This window comes from Diprion similis, chromosome 7 (genome assembly GCF_021155765.1).
Source record: "Diprion similis isolate iyDipSimi1 chromosome 7, iyDipSimi1.1, whole genome shotgun sequence".
NCBI lineage: Eukaryota > Metazoa > Arthropoda > Insecta > Hymenoptera > Diprionidae > Diprion > Diprion similis.
This window is the reverse complement of record NC_060111.1, coordinates 973,048-998,855: the sequence shown is the minus strand read 5'-3', so window position 1 is coordinate 998,855 and position 25,808 is coordinate 973,048. Positions and strand designations below refer to the sequence as shown.

Below are 25,808 nucleotides of genomic sequence, written 5' to 3'. Positions count from 1 at the left end.
GTCGAAATTTTCGCCTAAAATCCAAAGGGGTAAGCCTTACTTTTTTGCTCATTTTCGAAGCCGAAAATTTCTGGTCTTGGAATCGATTTGTATGACCATTTCTAGAGTAAATCGACCCTCAGGAACTCAGAAAACACATTAAAAATAGCGTCGGACCAACAGCAGAGAAATGACGACGAAAATCTCCGGTTTTTCGGCTGTAACTTTTGATGCGTTGCTCGCAGCCTATTGGGACTGCGCTTAATCGATTTCTCTCGCAAAATTACGTCGGAATAGTGCCTTGCTAAATTTATTGCAGCACTTTTCAGAATCGTCGAAATTTTCGCCAAAAATCCAAAGGGGTAAGCCTTACTTTTTTGCTCATTTTCGGAGCCTAAAATTTCTGGTCTTGGAATCGATTTGTATGACCATTTCTAGAGTAAATCGACCCTCAGGAACTCAGAAAACACATTAAAAATAGCGTCGGACCAATTGCAGAGAAATGACGACGAAAATCTACGGTTTTTCGGCTGTAACTTTTGATGCGTTGCTCGCAGCCTATTGGGACTGCGCTTAATCGATTTCGCTCGCAAAATTACGTCGGAATAGTGCCTTGCTAACTTTATTGCAGCACTTTTCAGAATCGTCGAAATTTTCGCCCAAAATCCAAAGGGGTAAGCCTTACTTTTTTGCTCATTTTCGGAGCCTAAAATTTCTGGTCTTGGAATCGATTTGTATGAACATTTCTAGAGTAAATCGACCCTCAGGAACTCAGAAAACACATTAAAAATAGCGTCGGACCAACAGCAGAGAAATGACGACGAAAATCTCCGGTTTTTCGGCTGTAACTTTTGATGCGTTGCTCGCAGCCTATTGGGACTGCGCTTAATCGATTTCTCTCGCAAAATTACGTCGGAATAGTGCCTTGCTAAATTTATTGCAGCACTTTTCAGAATCGTCGAAATTTTCGCCAAAAATCCAAAGGGGTTAGCCTTACTTTTTTGCCCATTTTCGGAGCCTAAAATTTCTGGTCTTGGAATCGATTTGTATGACCATTTCTAGAGTAAATCGACCCTCAGGAACTCAGTAAACACATTAAAAATAGCGTCGGACCAACAGCAGAGAAATGACGACGAAAATCTCCGGTTTTTCGGCTGTAACTTTTGATGCGTTGCTCGCAGCCTATTGGGACTGCGCTTAATCGATTTCGCTCGCAAAATTACGTCGGAATAGTGCCTTGCTAACTTTATTGCAGCACTTTTCAGAATCGTCGAAATTTTCGCCAAAAATCCAAAGGGGTAAGCCTTACTTTTTTGCTCATTTTCGGAGCCTAAAATTTCTGGTCTTGGAATCGATTTGTATGACCATTTCTAGAGTAAATCGACCCTCAGGAACTCAGAAAACACATTAAAAATAGCGTCGGACCAACAGCAGAGAAATGACGACGAAAATCTCCGGTTTTTCGGCTGTAACTCTTGATGCGTTGCTCGCAGCCTATTGGGACTGCGCCTCATCGATTTCTCTCGCAAAATTACGTCGGAATAGTGCCTTGCTAAATTTATTGCAGCACTTTTCAGAATCGTCGAAATTTTCGCCAAAAATCCAAAGGGGTAAGCCTTACTTTTTTGCTCATTTTCGGAGCCTAAAATTTCTGGTCTTGGAATCGATTTGCATGACCATTTCTAGAGTAAATCGACCCTCAGGAACTCAGAAAACACATTAAAAATAGCGCCGGACCAATTGCAGAGAAATGACGACGAAAATCTACGGTTTTTCAGCTGTAACTTTTGATGCGTTGCTCGCAGCCTATTGGGACTGCGCTTAATCGATTTCTCTCGCAAAATTACGTCGGAATAGTGCCTTGCTAAATTTATTGCAGCACTTTTCAGAATCGTCGAAATTTTCGCCAAAAATCCAAAGGGGTAAGCCTTACTTTTTTGCTCATTTTCGGAGCCTAAAATTTCTGGTCTTGGAATCGATTTGTATGACCATTTCTAGAGTAAATCGACCCTCAGGAACTCAGAAAACACATTAAAAATAGCGTCGGACCAACAGCAGAGAAATGACGACGAAAATCTCCGGTTTTTCGGCTGTAACTCTTGATGCGTTGCTCGCAGCCTATTGGGACTGCGCTTAATCGATTTCGCTCGCAAAATTACGTCGGAATAGTGCCTTGCTAAATTTATTGCAGCACTTTTCAGAATCGTCGAAATTTTCGCCAAAAATCCAAAGGGGTAAGCCTTACTTTTTTGCTCATTTTCGGAGCCTCAAATTTCTGGTCTTGGAATCGATTTGTATGACCATTTCTAGAGTAAATCGACCCTCAGGAACTCAGAAAACACATTAAAAATAGCGTCGGACCAATAGCAGAGAAATGACGACGAAAATCTTCGGTTTTTCGGCTGTAACTTTTGATGCGTTGCTCGCAGCCTATTGGGACTGCGCTTAATCGATTTCTCTCGCAAAATTACGTCGGAATAGCGCCTTGCTAAATTTATTGCAGCACTTTTCAGAATCGTCGAAATTTTCGCCAAAAATCCAAAGGGGTAAGCCCTCCTTTTTTGCTCATTTTCGGAGCCTCAAATTTCTGGTCTTGGAATCGATTTGTATGACCATTTCTAGAGTAAATCGACCCTCAGGAACTCAGAAAACACATTAAAAATAGCGTCGGACCAATAGCAGAGAAATGACGACGAAAATCTTCGGTTTTTCGGCTGTAACTTTTGATGCGTTGCTCGCAGCCTATTGGGACTGCGCTTAATCGATTTCTCTCGCAAAATTACGTCGGAATAGCGCCTCGCTAAATTTATTGCAGCACTTTTCAGAATCGTCGAAATTTTCGCCAAAAATCCAAAGGGGTAAGCCTTACTTTTTTGCTCATTTTCGAAGCCGAAAATTTCTGGTCTTGGAATCGATTTGTATGACCATTTCTAGAGTAAATCGACCCTCAGGAACTCAGAAAACACATTAAAAATAGCGTCGGACCAACAGCAGAGAAATGACGACGAAAGTCTCCGGTTTTTCGGCTATAACTTTTGATGCGTTGCTCGCAGCCTATTGGGACTGCGCTTAATCGATTTCTCTCGCAAAATTACGTCGGAATAGTGCCTTGCTAAATTTATTGCAGCACTTTTCAGAATCGTCGAAATTTTCGCCAAAAATCCAAAAGCCCTCCTTTTTTGCTCATTTTCGGAGCCTCAAATTTCTGGTCTTGGAATCGATTTGTATGACCATTTCTAGAGTAAATCGACCCTCAGGAACTCAGAAAACACATTAAAAATAGCGTCGGACCAACAGCAGAGAAATGACGACGAAAATCTCCGGTTTTTCGGCTGTAACTCTTGATGCGTTGCTCGCAGCCTATTGGGACTGCGCTTAATCGATTTCTCGCGCAAAATTACGTCGGAATAGTGCCTTGCTAAATTCATTGCAGCACTTTTCAGAATCGTCGAAATTTTTGCCAAAAATCCAAAGGGGTAAGCCTTACTTTTTTGCTCATTTTCGGAGCCTAAAATTTCTGGTCTTGGAATCGATTTGTATGACCATTTCTAGAGTAAATCGACCCTCAGGAACTCAGAAAACACATTAAAAATAGCGTCGGACCAATAGCAGAGAAATGACGACGAAAATCTTCGGTTTTTCGGCTGTAACTTTTGATGCGTTGCTCGCAGCCTATTGGGACTGCGCTTAATCGATTTCGCTCGCAAAATTACGTCGGAATAGTGCCTTGCTAAATTTATTGCAGCACTTTTCAGAATCGTCGAAATTTTCGCCAAAAATCCAAAGGGGTAAGCCTTACTTTTTTGCTCATTTTCGGAGCCTAAAATTTCTGGCCTTGGAATCGATTTGTATGACCATTTCTAGAGTAAATCGACCCTCAGGAACTCAGAAAACACATTAAAAATAGCGTCGGACCAACAGCAGAGAAATGACGACGAAAATCTCCGGTTTTTCGGCTGTAACTTTTGATGCGTTGCTCGCAGCCTATTGGGACTGCGCTTAATCGATTTCTCTCGCAAAATTACGTCGGAATAGTGCCTTGCTAAATTTATTGCAGCACTTTTCAGAATCGTCGAAATTTTCGCCAAAAATCCAAAGGGGTAAGCCTTACTTTTTTGCTCATTTTCGGAGCCTAAAATTTCTGGTCTTGGAATCGATTTGTATGACCATTTCTAGAGTAAATCGACCCTCAGGAACTCAGAAAACACATTAAAAATAGCGTCGGACCAATTGCAGAGAAATGACGACGAAAATCTACGGTTTTTCGGCTGTAACTTTTGATGCGTTGCTCGCAGCCTATTGGGACTGCGCTTAATCGATTTCGCTCGCAAAATTACGTCGGAATAGTGCCTTGCTAAATTTATTGCAGCACTTTTCAGAATCGTCGAAATTTTCGCCAAAAATCCAAAGGGGTAAGCCTTACTTTTTTGCTCATTTTCGGAGCCTCAAATTTCTGGTCTTGGAATCGATTTGTATGACCATTTCTAGAGTAAATCGACCCTCAGGAACTCAGAAAACACATTAAAAATAGCGTCGGACCAATAGCAGAGAAATGACGACGAAAATCTTCGGTTTTTCGGCTGTAACTTTTGATGCGTTGCTCGCAGCCTATTGGGACTGCGCTTAATCGATTTCTCTCGCAAAATTACGTCGGAATAGCGCCTTGCTAATTTTATTGCAGCACTTTTCAGAATCGTCGAAATTTTCGCCTAAAATCCAAAGGGGTAAGCCTTACTTTTTTGCTCATTTTCGAAGCCGAAAATTTCTGGTCTTGGAATCGATTTGTATGACCATTTCTAGAGTAAATCGACCCTCAGGAACTCAGAAAACACATTAAAAATAGCGTCGGACCAACAGCAGAGAAATGACGACGAAAATCTCCGGTTTTTCGGCTGTAACTTTTGATGCGTTGCTCGCAGCCTATTGGGACTGCGCTTAATCGATTTCTCTCGCAAAATTACGTCGGAATAGTGCCTTGCTAAATTTATTGCAGCACTTTTCAGAATCGTCGAAATTTTCGCCAAAAATCCAAAGGGGTAAGCCTTACTTTTTTGCTCATTTTCGGAGCCTAAAATTTCTGGCCTTGGAATCGATTTGTATGACCATTTCTAGAGTAAATCGACCCTCAGGAACTCAGAAAACACATTAAAAATAGCGTCGGACCAATTGCAGAGAAATGACGACGAAAATCTACGGTTTTTCGGCTGTAACTTTTGATGCGTTGCTCGCAGCCTATTGGGACTGCGCTTAATCGATTTCGCTCGCAAAATTACGTCGGAATAGTGCCTTGCTAAATTTATTGCAGCACTTTTCAGAATCGTCGAAATTTTCGCCAAAAATCCAAAGGGGTAAGCCTTACTTTTTTGCTCATTTTCGGAGCCTAAAATTTCTGGTCTTGGAATCGATTTGTATGACCATTTCTGGAGTAAATCGACCCTCAGGAACTCAGAAAACACATTAAAAATAGCGTCGGACCAACAGCAGAGAAATGACGACGAAAGTCTCCGGTTTTTCGGCTATAACTTTTGATGCGTTGCTCGCAGCCTATTGGGACTGCGCTTAATTGATTTCTCTGGCAAAATTACGTCGGAATAGTGCCTTGCTAAATTTATTGCAGCACTTTTCAGAATCGTCGAAATTTTCGCCAAAAATCCAAAGGGGTAAGCCCTCCTTTTTTGCTCATTTTCGGAGCCTCAAATTTCTGGTCTTGGAATCGATTTGTATGACCATATCTAGAGTAAATCGACCCTCAGGAACTCAGAAAACACATTAAAAATAGCGTGGGACCAACAGCAGAGAAATGACGACGAAAATCTCCGGTTTTTCGGCTGTAACTCTTGATGCATTGCTCGCAGCCTATTGGGACTGCGCTTAATCGATTTCTCTCGCAAAATTACGTCGGAATAGCGCCTTGCTAAATTTATTGCAGCACTTTTCAGAATCGTCGAAATTTTCGCCTAAAATCCAAAGGGGTAAGCCTTACTTTTTTGCTCATTTTCGAAGCCGAAAATTTCTGGTCTTGGAATCGATTTGTATGACCATTTCTAGAGTAAATCGACCCTCAGGAACTCAGAAAACACATTAAAAATAGCGTCGGACCAACAGCAGAGAAATGACGACGAAAATCTCCGGTTTTTCGGCTGTAACTTTTGATGCGTTGCTCGCAGCCTATTGGGACTGCGCTTAATCGATTTCTCTCGCAAAATTACGTCGGAATAGTGCCTTGCTAAATTTATTGCAGCACTTTTCAGAATCGTCGAAATTTTCGCCAAAAATCCAAAGGGGTAAGCCTTACTTTTTTGCTCATTTTCGGAGCCTAAAATTTCTGGTCTTGGAATCGATTTGTATGACCATTTCTAGAGTAAATCGACCCTCAGGAACTCAGAAAACACATTAAAAATAGCGTCGGACCAATTGCAGAGAAATGACGACGAAAATCTACGGTTTTTCGGCTGTAACTTTTGATGCGTTGCTCGCAGCCTATTGGGACTGCGCTTAATCGATTTCGCTCGCAAAATTACGTCGGAATAGTGCCTTGCTAACTTTATTGCAGCACTTTTCAGAATCGTCGAAATTTTCGCCCAAAATCCAAAGGGGTAAGCCTTACTTTTTTGCTCATTTTCGGAGCCTAAAATTTCTGGTCTTGGAATCGATTTGTATGAACATTTCTAGAGTAAATCGACCCTCAGGAACTCAGAAAACACATTAAAAATAGCGTCGGACCAACAGCAGAGAAATGACGACGAAAATCTCCGGTTTTTCGGCTGTAACTTTTGATGCGTTGCTCGCAGCCTATTGGGACTGCGCTTAATCGATTTCTCTCGCAAAATTACGTCGGAATAGTGCCTTGCTAAATTTATTGCAGCACTTTTCAGAATCGTCGAAATTTTCGCCAAAAATCCAAAGGGGTTAGCCTTACTTTTTTGCCCATTTTCGGAGCCTAAAATTTCTGGTCTTGGAATCGATTTGTATGACCATTTCTAGAGTAAATCGACCCTCAGGAACTCAGTAAACACATTAAAAATAGCGTCGGACCAACAGCAGAGAAATGACGACGAAAATCTCCGGTTTTTCGGCTGTAACTTTTGATGCGTTGCTCGCAGCCTATTGGGACTGCGCTTAATCGATTTCGCTCGCAAAATTACGTCGGAATAGTGCCTTGCTAACTTTATTGCAGCACTTTTCAGAATCGTCGAAATTTTCGCCAAAAATCCAAAGGGGTAAGCCTTACTTTTTTGCTCATTTTCGGAGCCTAAAATTTCTGGTCTTGGAATCGATTTGTATGACCATTTCTAGAGTAAATCGACCCTCAGGAACTCAGAAAACACATTAAAAATAGCGTCGGACCAACAGCAGAGAAATGACGACGAAAATCTCCGGTTTTTCGGCTGTAACTCTTGATGCGTTGCTCGCAGCCTATTGGGACTGCGCCTCATCGATTTCTCTCGCAAAATTACGTCGGAATAGTGCCTTGCTAAATTTATTGCAGCACTTTTCAGAATCGTCGAAATTTTCGCCAAAAATCCAAAGGGGTAAGCCTTACTTTTTTGCTCATTTTCGGAGCCTAAAATTTCTGGTCTTGGAATCGATTTGCATGACCATTTCTAGAGTAAATCGACCCTCAGGAACTCAGAAAACACATTAAAAATAGCGCCGGACCAATTGCAGAGAAATGACGACGAAAATCTACGGTTTTTCAGCTGTAACTTTTGATGCGTTGCTCGCAGCCTATTGGGACTGCGCTTAATCGATTTCTCTCGCAAAATTACGTCGGAATAGTGCCTTGCTAAATTTATTGCAGCACTTTTCAGAATCGTCGAAATTTTCGCCAAAAATCCAAAGGGGTAAGCCTTACTTTTTTGCTCATTTTCGGAGCCTAAAATTTCTGGTCTTGGAATCGATTTGTATGACCATTTCTAGAGTAAATCGACCCTCAGGAACTCAGAAAACACATTAAAAATAGCGTCGGACCAACAGCAGAGAAATGACGACGAAAATCTCCGGTTTTTCGGCTGTAACTCTTGATGCGTTGCTCGCAGCCTATTGGGACTGCGCTTAATCGATTTCGCTCGCAAAATTACGTCGGAATAGTGCCTTGCTAAATTTATTGCAGCACTTTTCAGAATCGTCGAAATTTTCGCCAAAAATCCAAAGGGGTAAGCCTTACTTTTTTGCTCATTTTCGGAGCCTCAAATTTCTGGTCTTGGAATCGATTTGTATGACCATTTCTAGAGTAAATCGACCCTCAGGAACTCAGAAAACACATTAAAAATAGCGTCGGACCAATAGCAGAGAAATGACGACGAAAATCTTCGGTTTTTCGGCTGTAACTTTTGATGCGTTGCTCGCAGCCTATTGGGACTGCGCTTAATCGATTTCTCTCGCAAAATTACGTCGGAATAGCGCCTTGCTAAATTTATTGCAGCACTTTTCAGAATCGTCGAAATTTTCGCCAAAAATCCAAAGGGGTAAGCCCTCCTTTTTTGCTCATTTTCGGAGCCTCAAATTTCTGGTCTTGGAATCGATTTGTATGACCATTTCTAGAGTAAATCGACCCTCAGGAACTCAGAAAACACATTAAAAATAGCGTCGGACCAATAGCAGAGAAATGACGACGAAAATCTTCGGTTTTTCGGCTGTAACTTTTGATGCGTTGCTCGCAGCCTATTGGGACTGCGCTTAATCGATTTCTCTCGCAAAATTACGTCGGAATAGCGCCTCGCTAAATTTATTGCAGCACTTTTCAGAATCGTCGAAATTTTCGCCAAAAATCCAAAGGGGTAAGCCTTACTTTTTTGCTCATTTTCGAAGCCGAAAATTTCTGGTCTTGGAATCGATTTGTATGACCATTTCTAGAGTAAATCGACCCTCAGGAACTCAGAAAACACATTAAAAATAGCGTCGGACCAACAGCAGAGAAATGACGACGAAAGTCTCCGGTTTTTCGGCTATAACTTTTGATGCGTTGCTCGCAGCCTATTGGGACTGCGCTTAATCGATTTCTCTCGCAAAATTACGTCGGAATAGTGCCTTGCTAAATTTATTGCAGCACTTTTCAGAATCGTCGAAATTTTCGCCAAAAATCCAAAAGCCCTCCTTTTTTGCTCATTTTCGGAGCCTCAAATTTCTGGTCTTGGAATCGATTTGTATGACCATTTCTAGAGTAAATCGACCCTCAGGAACTCAGAAAACACATTAAAAATAGCGTCGGACCAACAGCAGAGAAATGACGACGAAAATCTCCGGTTTTTCGGCTGTAACTCTTGATGCGTTGCTCGCAGCCTATTGGGACTGCGCTTAATCGATTTCTCGCGCAAAATTACGTCGGAATAGTGCCTTGCTAAATTCATTGCAGCACTTTTCAGAATCGTCGAAATTTTTGCCAAAAATCCAAAGGGGTAAGCCTTACTTTTTTGCTCATTTTCGGAGCCTAAAATTTCTGGTCTTGGAATCGATTTGTATGACCATTTCTAGAGTAAATCGACCCTCAGGAACTCAGAAAACACATTAAAAATAGCGTCGGACCAACAGCAGAGAAATGACGACGAAAATCTCCGGTTTTTCGGCTGTAACTCTTGATGCGTTGCTCGCAGCCTATTGGGACTGCGCTTAATCGATTTCTCGCGCAAAATTACGTCGGAATAGTGCCTTGCTAAATTCATTGCAGCACTTTTCAGAATCGTCGAAATTTTTGCCAAAAATCCAAAGGGGTAAGCCTTACTTTTTTGCTCATTTTCGGAGCCTAAAATTTCTGGCCTTGGAATCGATTTGTATGACCATTTCTAGAGTAAATCGACCCTCAGGAACTCAGAAAACACATTAAAAATAGCGTCGGACCAACAGCAGAGAAATGACGACGAAAATCTCCGGTTTTTCGGCTGTAACTTTTGATGCGTTGCTCGCAGCCTATTGGGACTGCGCTTAATCGATTTCTCGCGCAAAATTACGTCGGAATAGTGCCTTGCTAAATTCATTGCAGCACTTTTCAGAATCGTCGAAATTTTTGCCAAAAATCCAAAGGGGTAAGCCTTACTTTTTTGCTCATTTTCGGAGCCTAAAATTTCTGGTCTTGGAATCGATTTGTATGACCATTTCTAGAGTAAATCGACCCTCAGGAACTCAGAAAACACATTAAAAATAGCGTCGGACCAACAGCAGAGAAATGACGACGAAAATCTCCGGTTTTTCGGCTGTAACTCTTGATGCGTTGCTCGCAGCCTATTGGGACTGCGCTTAATCGATTTCTCGCGCAAAATTACGTCGGAATAGTGCCTTGCTAAATTCATTGCAGCACTTTTCAGAATCGTCGAAATTTTTGCCAAAAATCCAAAGGGGTAAGCCTTACTTTTTTGCTCATTTTCGGAGCCTAAAATTTCTGGCCTTGGAATCGATTTGTATGACCATTTCTAGAGTAAAATGACCCTCAGGAACTCAGAAAACACATTAAAAATAGCGTCGGACCAACAGCAGAGAAATGACGACGAAAATCTCCGGTTTTTCGGCTGTAACTTTTGATGCGTTGCTCGCAGCCTATTGGGACTGCGCTTAATCGATTTCTCTCGCAAAATTACGTCGGAATAGTGCCTTGCTAACTTTATTGCAGCACTTTTCAGAATCGTCGAAATTTTCGCCAAAAATCCAAAGGGGTAAGCCCTCCTTTTTTGCTCATTTTCGGAGCCTCAAATTTCTGGTCTTGGAATCGATTTGTATGACCATTTCTAGAGTAAATCGACCCTCAGGAACTCAGAAAACACATTAAAAATAGCGTCGGACCAACAGCAGAGAAATGACGACGAAAATCTCCGGTTTTTCGGCTGTAACTTTTGATGCGTTGCTCGCAGCCTATTGGGACTGCGCTTAATCGATTTCGCTCGCAAAATTACGTCGGAATAGTGCCTTGCTAAATTTATTGCAGCACTTTTCAGAATCGTCGAAATTTTCGCCAAAAATCCAAAGGGGTAAGCCTTACTTTTTTGCTCATTTTCGGAGCCTAAAATTTCTGGTCTTGGAATCGATTTGTATGACCATTTCTAGAGTAAATCGACCCTCAGGAACTCAGAAAACACATTAAAAATAGCGTCGGACCAATTGCAGAGAAATGACGACGAAAGTCTCCGGTTTTTCGGCTATAACTTTTGATGCGTTGCTCGCAGCCTATTGGGACTGCGCTTAATCGATTTCTCTCGCAAAATTACGTCGGAATAGTGCCTTGCTAAATTTATTGCAGCACTTTTCAGAATCGTCGAAATTTTCGCCAAAAATCCAAAAGCCCTCCTTTTTTGCTCATTTTCGGAGCCTCAAATTTCTGGTCTTGGAATCGATTTGTATGACCATTTCTAGAGTAAATCGACCCTCAGGAACTCAGAAAACACATTAAAAATAGCGTCGGACCAACAGCAGAGAAATGACGACGAAAATCTCCGGTTTTTCGGCTGTAACTCTTGATGCGTTGCTCGCAGCCTATTGGGACTGCGCTTAATCGATTTCTCGCGCAAAATTACGTCGGAATAGTGCCTTGCTAAATTCATTGCAGCACTTTTCAGAATCGTCGAAATTTTTGCCAAAAATCCAAAGGGGTAAGCCTTACTTTTTTGCTCATTTTCGGAGCCTAAAATTTCTGGTCTTGGAATCGATTTGTATGACCATTTCTAGAGTAAATCGACCCTCAGGAACTCAGAAAACACATTAAAAATAGCGTCGGACCAACAGCAGAGAAATGACGACGAAAATCTCCGGTTTTTCGGCTGTAACTCTTGATGCGTTGCTCGCAGCCTATTGGGACTGCGCTTAATCGATTTCTCGCGCAAAATTACGTCGGAATAGTGCCTTGCTAAATTCATTGCAGCACTTTTCAGAATCGTCGAAATTTTTGCCAAAAATCCAAAGGGGTAAGCCTTACTTTTTTGCTCATTTTCGGAGCCTAAAATTTCTGGTCTTGGAATCGATTTGTATGACCATTTCTAGAGTAAATCGACCCTCAGGAACTCAGAAAACACATTAAAAATAGCGTCGGACCAACAGCAGAGAAATGACGACGAAAATCTCCGGTTTTTCGGCTGTAACTCTTGATGCGTTGCTCGCAGCCTATTGGGACTGCGCTTAATCGATTTCTCGCGCAAAATTACGTCGGAATAGTGCCTTGCTAAATTCATTGCAGCACTTTTCAGAATCGTCGAAATTTTTGCCAAAAATCCAAAGGGGTAAGCCTTACTTTTTTGCTCATTTTCGGAGCCTAAAATTTCTGGCCTTGGAATCGATTTGTATGACCATTTCTAGAGTAAATCGACCCTCAGGAACTCAGAAAACACATTAAAAATAGCGTCGGACCAACAGCAGAGAAATGACGACGAAAATCTCCGGTTTTTCGGCTGTAACTTTTGATGCGTTGCTCGCAGCCTATTGGGACTGCGCTTAATCGATTTCTCGCGCAAAATTACGTCGGAATAGTGCCTTGCTAAATTCATTGCAGCACTTTTCAGAATCGTCGAAATTTTTGCCAAAAATCCAAAGGGGTAAGCCTTACTTTTTTGCTCATTTTCGGAGCCTAAAATTTCTGGCCTTGGAATCGATTTGTATGACCATTTCTAGAGTAAATCGACCCTCAGGAACTCAGAAAACACATTAAAAATAGCGTCGGACCAACAGCAGAGAAATGACGACGAAAATCTCCGGTTTTTCGGCTGTAACTCTTGATGCGTTGCTCGCAGCCTATTGGGACTGCGCTTAATCGATTTCTCGCGCAAAATTACGTCGGAATAGTGCCTTGCTAAATTCATTGCAGCACTTTTCAGAATCGTCGAAATTTTTGCCAAAAATCCAAAGGGGTAAGCCTTACTTTTTTGCTCATTTTCGGAGCCTAAAATTTCTGGTCTTGGAATCGATTTGTATGACCATTTCTAGAGTAAAATGACCCTCAGGAACTCAGAAAACACATTAAAAATAGCGTCGGACCAACAGCAGAGAAATGACGACGAAAATCTCCGGTTTTTCGGCTGTAACTTTTGATGCGTTGCTCGCAGCCTATTGGGACTGCGCTTAATCGATTTCTCTCGCAAAATTACGTCGGAATAGTGCCTTGCTAACTTTATTGCAGCACTTTTCAGAATCGTCGAAATTTTCGCCAAAAATCCAAAGGGGTAAGCCCTCCTTTTTTGCTCATTTTCGGAGCCTCAAATTTCTGGTCTTGGAATCGATTTGTATGACCATTTCTAGAGTAAATCGACCCTCAGGAACTCAGAAAACACATTAAAAATAGCGTCGGACCAACAGCAGAGAAATGACGACGAAAATCTCCGGTTTTTCGGCTGTAACTTTTGATGCGTTGCTCGCAGCCTATTGGGACTGCGCTTAATCGATTTCGCTCGCAAAATTACGTCGGAATAGTGCCTTGCTAAATTTATTGCAGCACTTTTCAGAATCGTCGAAATTTTCGCCAAAAATCCAAAGGGGTAAGCCTTACTTTTTTGCTCATTTTCGGAGCCTAAAATTTCTGGTCTTGGAATCGATTTGTATGACCATTTCTAGAGTAAATCGACCCTCAGGAACTCAGAAAACACATTAAAAATAGCGTCGGACCAACAGCAGAGAAATGACGACGAAAATCTCCGGTTTTTCGGCTGTAACTCTTGATGCGTTGCTCGCAGCCTATTGGGACTGCGCTTAATCGATTTCTCGCGCAAAATTACGTCGGAATAGTGCCTTGCTAAATTCATTGCAGCACTTTTCAGAATCGTCGAAATTTTTGCCAAAAATCCAAAGGGGTAAGCCTTACTTTTTTGCTCATTTTCAGAGCCTAAAATTTCTGGTCTTGGAATCGATTTGTATGACCATTTCTAGAGTAAATCGACCCTCAGGAACTCAGAAAACACATTAAAAATAGCGTCGGACCAACAGCAGAGAAATGACGACGAAAATCTCCGGTTTTTCGGCTGTAACTTTTGATGCGTTGCTCGCAGCCTATTGGGACTGCGCTTAATCGATTTCTCTCGCAAAATTACGTCGGAATAGTGCCTTGCCAACTTTATTGCAGCACTTTTCAGAATCGTCGAAATTTTCGCCAAAAATCCAAAGGGGTAAGCCTTACTTTTTTGCTCATTTTCGGAGCCGACAATTTCTGGTCTTGGAATCGATCTGTATGACCATTTCTAGAGTAAATCGACCCTCAGGAACTCAGAAAACACATTAAAAATAGCGTCGGACCAACAGCAGAGAAATGACGACGAAAATCTCCGGTTTTTCGGCTGTAACTTTTGATGCGTTGCTCGCAGCCTATTGGGACTGCGCTTAATCGATTTCTCTCGCAAAATTACGTCGGAATAGTGCCTTGCTAAATTCATTGCAGCACTTTCTAAAGTCGTAAAAATTTTCAGCAAAAATCCAAAGTGGTAAGCCTCATTTCTTTTTCTTGAGGTCAAAATTTTCAGTCCAGGAATCGATTGGTAAAACGCTTTTTTCACCAATTTTACACCAAGGAACGCAGGAAACGCGTGAAAAATGGCGTCGGCTCAACGTCAGTGCAGTTATGAATAAAATCATTCGATTTCATGCTGTTATCTTGATTTTCCGCTCCCTTAGTATTTGGAGTCCGCGGAATTGCTTTTTTACGCAAAATTACATCCAATAAGGCAATAAACATTCAATTTTCGGATATTTTCAAATTTACGAGAAGGATCAAATTTCATAGGGCGTAGCGTCACTTTCTATTGCGTAAAACACTCGTCTTGAATTAGTCTGTACGATTTACCGCAGACTAATTGGACTGAGTCGAGTGCGACATAGAGATCGAGACCAGCAATTGACTATCAGTAGAGGAAAAATTGAAAACCATCATATCAAAATTCATTCTCCATTCTTCACCATACAGGTCACTTGAAATTGGAGCAGTATCATACAACATATTATATCGTGTTCTTCAGAGGAGTGTCAAACCTGTACGCAATTTGAATCGTAGGCTTTATTTCAAAAGCACAGTAATTACTATTCGATACTTATTTCGACAAATAGTATTCAGATTTTTTGTGTCATGTTTAATCAATGTTTTGCAGTCTTCCACGTCCTACACTATAATTCTATTGGTCAACTAGTTAAATCACTACACACTGACACTCGATCATGCGTCGACGCTTGAGATCTTTGACGCAATGTTCCGGTCTCTCATTAGACCACGCGCGTCATGCGATATTTGCCTACAGAAGCTTGCCGATTCACCTCACACAGACATCAGTTGAAAAGGTGAACTGGATAATGATTCTTATGCATAATAGAACACATCAAGTGTAGCAACATTGCAATATTCAAATTCGCAGTTTGTTCATCACTGTTGCAAATTCTCGGTGCGATATGCTTGAATATACGCCGAAGTAACAATCTATGACTAGTCTTCTTCAATAATTATTCATCCATGTTTATTAACATTTGACCGCAGTCAAATGCTAAAATAAGTGGTATTCATAACGAGGCTCATTCTCATTATCATTTGACCGTAGTCGAATGTAGTATCTTTCTATAAGTGTTGTTCCGCCGGACTAATAAATACTGGATAACGAAGCTCATTTTCATCAACATTTGACCGCAGTCAAATGCTGAAATAAGTGGTATTCATAACGAGGCTTATTCTCATTATTATTTGACCGCAGTCAAATGCAGTATCTTTCTATAAGTGGTGTTCCGCTGGTCTAATAGATACTGGATCACGAGGCTCATTCTCTGCTGTTTGATTTTGTGTCCCGGCTCGGTGAGCTGATGGATGGTCCATAAACTGAAATTTGACCGATTTTGTTAGTCTGTTCGATAGTGATCCAAGTAAAATACCGTATCAGGATGCTTGCCGACGAGACTTACACATTGGAGCAATCGCGTGAAAAAGTATTTAATGAATCGAACCATGCAGAGCCAATTAAGTCGGAAAAGATTGGACAGAATTTAGTATGGAAAAACATTTTCTTGATCGTGATGTTTCACGTCGGATTTGTGTTTGCTTGTACCGTATACGGTTTTGGACTATATGCTGTACGGATGAAATGGTTGACCGTTTTGTGGGGTTAGTTTAAAAATTAAATAAATAATCTTATTGAATTAGGATGCAGGTTATTTTCCCATCTGTTTTCTCGTGTGAAAAATATAAAATCTTGCACAATTCGTATTTTCAGTACAAACTCGAAGTATAGACACACAATGAATTAATAAACTGTCAAGTGATTGCTTAAATATCTCCAGATCGCAATTCAGAACACGAGTTATCGTTGCGTCTCTGTAGTATCGATTAAAGCTTTGAAAAAGATCACAACAAAGTCATACAATAAACAGCACTGCCGTCAACGCGCGCTGCAATTCTATTCCAACTTACACATAATCATGAACAGCACTCATCAATCGTCAAGTGTTATTACTCTGAGCAAGACAAAATGATAGCAGGAATTGTAGTTCAGTTATCATTTCGCTCTTTAAGAAGTATTCCAAAACTGAGAACAAACAAGTATCTTTTTTAATCAACATCAATACATTTCAATTCACCTAGTCCCCATCGTCATGTATGCATCAGGATTAGGAATGACCGCGGGAGCTCATCGCCTCTGGAGCCACCGATCCTACAAGGCAAACCTCACCTTACGAATCATACTGATGATACTTTACTCCGCCGCTGGGCTGGTAAGTAGCGCACAGATTATTGGCTTGGATTATGGAATGAACTTCACCGTTTCAATATTGACACTGCAGAATCCGATATTTGACTGGGTCAAGGATCACAGAGTCCACCACAAGTATTCCGAAACCGATGCAGATCCCCACAACGCGAAGCGAGGCTTCTTTTTCTCCCACGTTGGATGGCTTATGGTCAAACGACATCCCGAATACCTTCGTCGACAAAGGGAAGTTGACTTGAGCGATATCACCGCGGACCCAGTAGTCATGTTCAATAAGAAGTGAGTAATCTTAAAATTTGGATGATTGTTTCCGCTATCCATGAGTTGGAGAAGAGAAAGTGTGTAGTTCACTTCACACCTTCAGTTCTGATCCACTTATGCCTGTAGACATAGGTCTCACGGAAGTGCACGTATAGGAATAATAAAATTAAATAAATAAAACACTGAATACCCACAGATACGCGAGAGAACTGTACATCATATTTTGCGTCGCAATTCCGGTGGCAGTACCCGTTATATTTTGGGGTGAAACGATGCTGCATGCGATTTTGACTCAATGCTTCATACGCTATGTGGTGAGCCTCAATTTTGTTTGGAGCACCAGTAGTGTGGCACATCTTTGGGGCGATCGTACGTACAACAGGTATGCAGCTTGGTAGTAATTAAAGACATGTAAATTGTATAGATATAATTAGACAACGATGCAACCTTTGTTGAATGTTGGAATTTATTCGTTGCAGAGCGATCAATCCTAGAGAAAACAGCATGGTTTCTTTGGTAACAGGCGGTGAAGGGTCCCACAATTATCACCACACGTTTCCCTGGGACTACAAGGCTTCCGAATGGCCATACCTGCGATTCAATTGGACAACATTATTCATTCGTGGATTTTCGAAAATTGGATGGGCGTATGATTTGCGAGAACCTTCACCTACCCTCGTGAAAAAAGTTATCCAGACAATTGGTCATAAGTCTAACGTATCATCCATGGTTTATTAACACAGTCATAACCCAACCGTTACCCCAAATATATCATAGGAATAGTTTTTGAAGCTGAATTAAGGTGTTGGGTGATCTCAGGAAGTTGGATGAACTTAATATGAGGAAATAATCTTCTATGAGCTAATTTTGTTTCTAATACACTTGTTTATTGTGGATTTCGGTTGTGGGATAAACTGAACTGGTGTGAAGCCAATTATTATCCAGGTTATTATTACGTTGAACCGCACGCAATTATTATTAGGCTTAACTTTACTAGGTAGGTAGCAGGAACTTTATCGGGTATTGCTCACTTCAACGGTCGAGAGCCGAGAGCGAATTCAAACCGAGTGCTCTAGTTCAAACATGTGTTTTCCACCGATCATAGGCGCGCTCGCATCCCGTCTCGTCGCGAGCCAGGCGTATTTACTAGAGGCTAGTTTGGCGCGCTTGCCTGAGGATTTGAATATGCTCTTAAACACATAGAAAACGTTGTAGTATTTCAATAAAATATTTAATAATTCCGAATTCTACAACACAATTGTCTGTATTTCATTTAAGTATACGAATTCTTAGATACTAAAACTACTTTCCTTCCCGCAGCATCGGAACATCCCTTATAGTGCAAGCTATGACGAATTATTTTTCTTTGTAGTAAATATACACCGTATGCCGTTTTTGACCTTGGTGAATTCTTTTCATACAATACAGTTTCTGCATTATCGATAAATCTACCCTATTTGGAAATGCTGAGTTCTGGGTTTTGTTAAATTCTTGTTTTCTATAATAAACTTTCCTACCTCAAATCAACAGTGTCCTTTGCAACCTTGGTGAATTACCTTCCATCACATTCATCGTATTATCCAAAAGCTCACTAGCGCAGCATTTGGCATTGGTGAATTAAGAAAATACATATATTTTTTCTTCATAAAATCCCTTAACCAAATTTTCTAGTATTAATAGACATAATACATTTAGAGCGATTTATATAGGCACAGAAAAGTTTCATTTAGTCGTCGAATAGTTTCGCCGATCCATCCTCCGTCCAATTTGAAATTCGAGTATACCAAACCGTGACAGAAACTATTGCAATCTCGCATTTCGATGGTTATCTCTAAAGTTCCCGCAAAACTGTGACGGGTTGATCAGAATTGGCGCATCGCAGTTTCGTCTAATGCGATACCAAAGCATGCACTTCGTAGAAAAAATTAGCAGCTCTCGGATCACGAGGTCTCGATACCGATTGGGAATCTGTTAGATATAATACCCATAAGATCACGAAGCAGCGCGGATGTGGAGCATCGCCCATCCCGAAACTGCATCGTCTTATAAATATTTATGGCGGCATTCCCTGCCTCCACCGTCACCGCTGGAACATAGATCGCATTGTAATATCCTGCTTTTCCGTATGAGTATCGCGGCCTTTGGGATGGAAGATAGCCGTGACGCAACCCGAATACGCAAGATCTCATCCGTGGACCCACGGCTGTCTTTCGCTCGTTCCCGAAAACTCGCAGCTTCCTCCTCGTATCTCGATTTCCGAATGGAATCGTCAATTTTACGCCTGAGGTTCGCGAGGCGCGTTCATTCGTTAAAGCAGAATACGCTATTCGCACACACAATAAATAACGACGAGACGAACTCTTCAAGGGCTAGAAACTTTTTTCAGCCGCGAGAAAGGCAGCCAATCATTCGGATGCTCCGGTTGCTGAACGACGGGAAATTTCGCGAGACGCTAACGAGTCGCGAATTTCCAAATTTTCTGATAATTGCTGGAGTTTACTTCACGCTAAAATCCCCTGAAGCTTTCGGTAACGCAATTGGAAAACTGGCTGATTGATGTTAATTTGAAGTTTAATCATGCTACCTCCAGACTGCAGCACGGCCTGCGCCGATTCAATTTGATACTTTCGCAATAGTTTATCTTTTCCAGCCATCCCCGACTTCCGCCCCGCGTACGTCTGCTCGTTCTCCTAATTGCCCTGCGACTACGACGACTGCCTTTTAACGTCGTTATTGTTGTCACTACCTCGTTTTCACGGATGCAACGTCTCGTTTAGTATTTCTCTAGACGTATTTCACGAACTTCCATTTTAATTATGGTGTTTTAGTTCATTTATTTATTTATTTATTTATTTTTTTGAAGATATATTGAACTGCAGAAATCAACCGATCAAAGCTGGAATCGTGTTTTTATGTTAATGACGACAAGTGCAAAGATTGTTTAAAAGAATATCAAGACTCAAATACCGTAGGAAGGTACAAGTTCGGATTTTTGGGCTACCTAAATTCATGTTTAATGTATATTTTTAACTTTGCCTTACCTTTCGCGTTCATCAACCAAGTTTGCATGCACAGAGCAAGTTTACACGTGGATCTGAAACTTGTATTCCATTGGAAGTGCAATATGCTTGTTACGTAGCCATGAAATTATTATTTTCCTGGAGTGGTCGGTTTTTTAATCAACGCAATGCGGCGCGTTTCAAATTAATTATCTGAATATTTCCACGCATGCGATTCGTTGGCAGCCTTGCCTCGTTCTCCAGTGTTCGTTTAATAACCGCGAGAATTGGAATTACGCTCGAATATTTGTTTCACTGAAAATTTTAGCAAAGAGAATTCGAGAGCGATTAAAATTAAATATTCCAAGTAGGCAGCCGAAGCCGTCAAAGGACGTACCGGAATGTCGTTGGGGTTGTTTTTCCAGAAGCAAAGCAAAAAGCGGAAGAGTCAATTGATTCCTGGACAAAGAAATTACCCGACAATTAGCTGTGGTCTAACGACTGGGGAACGAGATTCTTATAAAGAGAGAAGAAGAGAAGAGAAAGAGAGAAAGAAAGAGACTGGCAGGGTTGTCTCAAGGTTCATCGTTTCCCCCCATTCATCGCTGCCCGAATTACCTGACCCACAGCAGTTATCAGCCCCGCCGCGAAGTGTTGTATAAATAAACCCTTAACGGAGCCATTATCTGGTGAAACAGCAGCAGCAGCTAGCGGCGAGTTGTTCCTTGGAAGTTCCCCGTTTCGCAAACTTGCCTCGCTTCGTCTTTTCCCGAGAGAAAGAGACCGGAATGCGAAACTGAGAAGAAGGAGTTGAAGTCGAAGATTTCCACCGGAGCGGAGGGAGTAGGAAAGCCATTATCGCAGACTTTCGCGTCTTTTGCACGTCGAAGCGACATTTTTACGGCGCGATTTTCACAGACTCGCGAATTTTATACGGTTAATATTTGACGCGATCGTTTTCCACGGAATAAAATTATCCCAGCAAAATTCTGATCCCGCCGTTACGAAAAGAGGAATAAAAATGAATAAAAATTTGTCTGTCAAACGAGCAGCTTATGCCGTATTATTACTTTACTTTACGCATCCCTCCGAAATACTCGAAACAGACTTTACCAGATTTATCAAATAAGACACTCGAAAATTTGCTTACACGGAAGTCGAAAGTTCGCAAAAAATGCGAGCGTCCACCTCTTGCTGCTGCGGGATCTAAAGAATTTTGGGAAAATTCGAGGGTGAAATTTCGTTAAATTTATGGCCGTTGTTACCTCGCCCCGTTCCTTCGTCCCGCCAGGCCGACTTTAAGCCTCGACTGTTCCACCCTTTGAATTTTAAAAAGTCTGGAGCAGCAGCGTAACACTTTATTCCCCTCCTTGAATGGAAATGATATCTTCAGTACCTACCGACCGCGATTCCCTCCCCCTCGGCGTCCTGCATCGGTTCTCCATCTCGATTATGATCATCGTACTTATATTATTACTCGGTGATCAGCGGGTCGATTTACACCCTTGAATAACGACGCGAACTCGTTTTCTTCGCACCAAAATCGTTGCCGTTAACTCAAGCCGAGCTTTAAAATTCGTCCATCCTGATACTGTGCAGTCTCCGGAATCCCGGTGCAAATATCGCCAACTGCAGGACCGCGGCGTTAAACTAAATGGCAGAAGTCCCCAGGCGCCGGTTAGTTATGGCGTTTAATTTAACCCCGGGTTATAATTTTGCGCAATTGCTGATCCCTCGGCGCAAAACCGGCGCTGCACACGAGTTCGCTCATTTGCACTGGGATCAGCGCCCTGTGTTTAACTGTTTACACAGTTATCTCGTCGCTCGCGTCACCGATGCGACGTCTGCAATTTTCGTCTGTTTGTTCTCTTCTTTCCATCTTTCTCTCTCTCTTTGTTTTTTTGTTTTTGGATTTTTTTTATACACGAGAACGAAAATAATCAGGTTATACAGTCTGGATGACGAGGAGTTTGTATGAAATAAAAGAAACTTGTACAGACAGAATATATGGTGATAAAATATTGACACTTAAGGGATTTGAATGCAGATAATAATTGTTACGCAGAAAAATGTTAATTTAATAACAATATACCTTATTATTATTATATCGAATGTATACATTGGTGATTGGTGCTTATTTTAACAATTCTTTTTTTTTTTTCGCCTAACCTACTGCACGTGTTATAAATAAGTCGGCACGATGAGTCGTTGGATGGAAATTACGAATCAATATTTATTCCCGGCTTCTTTATAATCTTCTTCCTGGTAATATATTAACATTTTGTAAATTTATGTATATAATTATATAATATAATGTATATGGTATAATATGCAATTGTTATACAAAAATCGCCCCTAAACCATTTGTTTTATTTTTTTTCTTTTTGTTTAATAATTATTAAATAATGGTTAATTATAATCATAATAATAATTATAACAAAGTTGTTTTTTTTTTTTTTTCTGTCATTTTCCTTTTCTGCAAAGCTATACAAAGTATAATTTGATATATTATATACGTTTTTTTTTGTATTCATATATACAAATATATAGGTAGTATGTATTTATCTTTATACGCCGCGTGTATCGCATTGTACATAGAACGAAATAACTTAAACAAACACGGCTCTTGACATGAATCATAAGTCTCTAGGAAATTCAAGATATGGATGATAACGTCAAGGAATGTTAATTATTGGGCTGATAATTGATAATTATTAATATCAAAATAAACGTGGTTTGAAAATTCGTTGTTTCAATATAAGCTATTTGTATTCATACTTTCTTCATTAATATACTCTGGATATCAATGATATCGTACCCAGCAAGAAATAAAAATGATAAATATTTATTCAGCCAGCTCCGACATAGCGTAGAGTAGATATAGATAATATTGGAATTATAAATTTAGATATCTAAACGTGGAAACTTCGTTATCATAATTAGCTAGAAGTTCGGACGACAGAGAAATATCATAGGTACGCAAGTGTCTCTGTATCATTACAGATACCGAAATTTATTATTTATAACGATTAATGAATAAGTAAAAGAAAAATTATAAGAATAAATGCAGAACAAGTGAAGAATGCTGCTGCTGCTGCATTTCCGAGGGTCGAAGTTCGCATATTACAAGCCTCCGCCTTAAGCTTCGTGCTTTGGATGTTTATACGTACAACACGTTTCACCGTGCCTGGATAAAAAGTTTCATTTTTACGAAAAGCGGCGGCACCCACCAACTACCCTTGTTCCCCACGTAGAGCACACGGAAGTAACGATGCATAACCGCACCGATTCGCGTGTTTCCCCCAACTTTACGATCATCTATTTTACCTCCCACATACACAGAGTGTCATACAGCCGATGTAAAATATGTAAGATGATCAAATTTTTTCCCTTATCATCTTCTCGATATTGACGGTATTTTGTTTTTTTTTTTTTGCTTTTTTCGCTTCATTTCTTTCAAGTTGAAAGACATAAAATGCAGGAATCCTAAGACCTCGATTATTGTTATTTATACTCGTTGCAGGACGAATTTTATAACAGCTAAAATCACACACTTGACTAACAAATGTGTTCAGTGGGGGAACGTTGTTGAATATCTATTTTTTTTTTTTTTTTCTCTCTTCTAGTTATTTTCTTCTCAAGCGAAGAAACTTTCAAGAAGTTTTTTTATTTATTTATTTATTTTTTCTTATAAATTTCAAGTAGCGAGTCTCGTAGGGTGAGAAATGAGAACGAGAAAATAATAATAATCATTATAGAAATGGGTGATAGTGAGAAATTGACGGGAATGCGTAGGAAGCTCAAAGCTCAGATTGAGATTTGACGTGAAAGGAAAGTGCGAGACAAAAAAAGAGATGAAAATAATTTGAAAGGGTGAAAATCACGGTCTAAACAAGTGTTTATACCGTAAAAGATGGACAATGTTTATACTTTCTTTGTCTCCCCTATCTTTCCCCTCTAGAGAAGTTGGTGAGAAAATGTGAAGAATTGAGCACCTTTCGCAAAATCCGAAAAAATGTTATCTTATTTTTAGATAAGACTACAGCCTAACTCTTTACCGTCAATCGTCTGTACACAAGCTAAAGTTTTGCGTATTTGATTATTCCGCAATTTTGGAAAATTTCAATTCCTGTGAGTTTTGGTGTATCCTATTTCTATAATTTATATACATATATGTATTTTATTTTTTTTTTGTTTTTACATTTATATCGGCTTTCCAACCACTGCCGGACGAATACGTGTGTGTATAAAAAATTATTCTCTTCTCGTAACCTAACCGGTGAATAAAAATGAGAGCTTGATACGTTTTCCTTTTACTTATTTTTTTCACTATTTTCGCCCTCAGACTAATTTTCCTAAAATTCTCGTTCTCGCATTATAGCTATTATTTTGCACAATCGATAACAACGAATTACTTTATATACTAATGCCCCGATAAAACACGAGTCACTCCGTGTAATCAGTGAAAAATAATCACGTACCTACGCCACTCCAGCTCGTATTTATTTTCCTAGACGAGTGCTGGATCGTATTTGAATAACAGGTGATGATTTTCTATATAATTTGAAACAATTTCTTTTCCCTATATATATTGCACCTATGACCAGTGTATTTTGTTCGTAACATGCACGCTTTTTCGACTAACGTGATGCTCGGAAATTCACACCGTGGAATGTGATAAAATTTTTATTCTTCGTTCGATCTACAGCAATATCGTGTTTCATGACAAGGCTGGTGCCGATCGGTCGTTGGTCTTCGTCTTGCGGAGCTTCACCGTTGCGAATATGTTCCCCCTGAAATAATCCCAGGTTAGTGTACCGACACCATAGCATGCACTACCCCTGCAGGACGTTAATCATCTATTCCTAATCTTGGTAAATAAACTTGCATTACGCACTTTCCTCGCACCCTTTAAAAATGAAATTTCATTCGCTATAATGATGAAATTTCAAGCACCATTTGTACTTCAGCTCGCCTTGGTTTCGTCGCAACGCGGATCGATGATGGGAGCGAAGTTTTTCTCTTCATCAAATTTCCTCTCACTTTGCAGTCATCGTAAATTTTTACCTGATGCAAAGCGGTATCTTGTATGCATATATATACATATATATATATAAAAAAACAAAAATATATTCTAGATAATAAAATGTATGTTTAAATAATAAAAATAATTATAGTAACGACAGTAATAATAATAATAGTAATAATAACAATCTCTATACATATACCTCATACGTATTTACGAGACCGGAGTATTGTATAGTACTTTTTTTTCAAGTGTTGTGCCTTAAATCGTAAGATGATAATAAATTAATAAGAAGCAAAATAAATCTAAAAAGCAACATTTTTTTCATCGATATTTCGAACGGTGCTTCAGAGGTTTGAAGATCGAAAAAACTTGTGACAGCTGTGGTCATAAAGTTTACGATAGTAAAGAGAAAAAGTAAAAGAAAATATTGGGCAACGGAAGAATCGATATTTTGCAGTTGTGTGGACGCGGGTGTTATTTGCTTTTGGGAGAGCCAAGAGAGCAGGCCGGCCATTTTCTGCCAAGTAAAGTAATTCAGGAAAGTTTGAATGACTTTTTGATGCGCCCCTCGATCGTGCTTTAATGTTTATCGTGCGCTGGTCGAAAAACAAAGGCGAAAACAAGGGGATGGGGTGTAAAGTAACAGCAACACACAAAACATGTATGCGCAAAAAGCTCTTCAGCGACGCCAAATTTCTCGATTCGACACCCCGCCGCTCACCCTCCGTTACATCATCACCCTCTGGACAGAATTATTCCACTCTTTCACTCTCCCTCGTTGTTATTACTTTTTTTTCTCCTTCTCTCGTTCTCGCTAAAGTAAACATCACGATGTACAGATAATTTGAAGGGTAAACCTCGGGGCGTAAAATTTTTAGCACTTTTAGGTCAACATGG

General features: G+C 40.3%; 1 protein-coding gene across 5 annotated transcripts in view; it reads left to right on the top strand.

Moving 5' to 3' along the window:
* The first annotated feature begins 15,723 nt into the window (after window positions 1-15,723).
* The window catches only part of LOC124408205 (acyl-CoA Delta-9 desaturase-like), a 354,733-nt gene continuing 344,648 nt past the window's right edge, over window positions 15,724-25,808 (top strand). The window contains exons 1-5 of one of the 5 annotated variants that reach the window (XM_046884959.1): window positions 15,724-16,018; window positions 16,496-16,626; window positions 16,696-16,901; window positions 17,080-17,265; window positions 17,363-18,011. In XM_046884959.1, coding sequence (XP_046740915.1) covers window positions 15,799-16,018; window positions 16,496-16,626; window positions 16,696-16,901; window positions 17,080-17,265; window positions 17,363-17,621 — 1,002 coding nt within the window. In that variant the 5' untranslated portion in view covers window positions 15,724-15,798 and the 3' untranslated portion in view covers window positions 17,622-18,011. Of the gene's footprint in view, window positions 16,019-16,495; window positions 16,627-16,687; window positions 16,902-17,079; window positions 17,266-17,362; window positions 18,087-25,808 lie in introns of those variants that run through there. The other 4 variants (XM_046884962.1, XM_046884963.1, XM_046884961.1 and 1 more) reach the window with 4 other exon arrangements.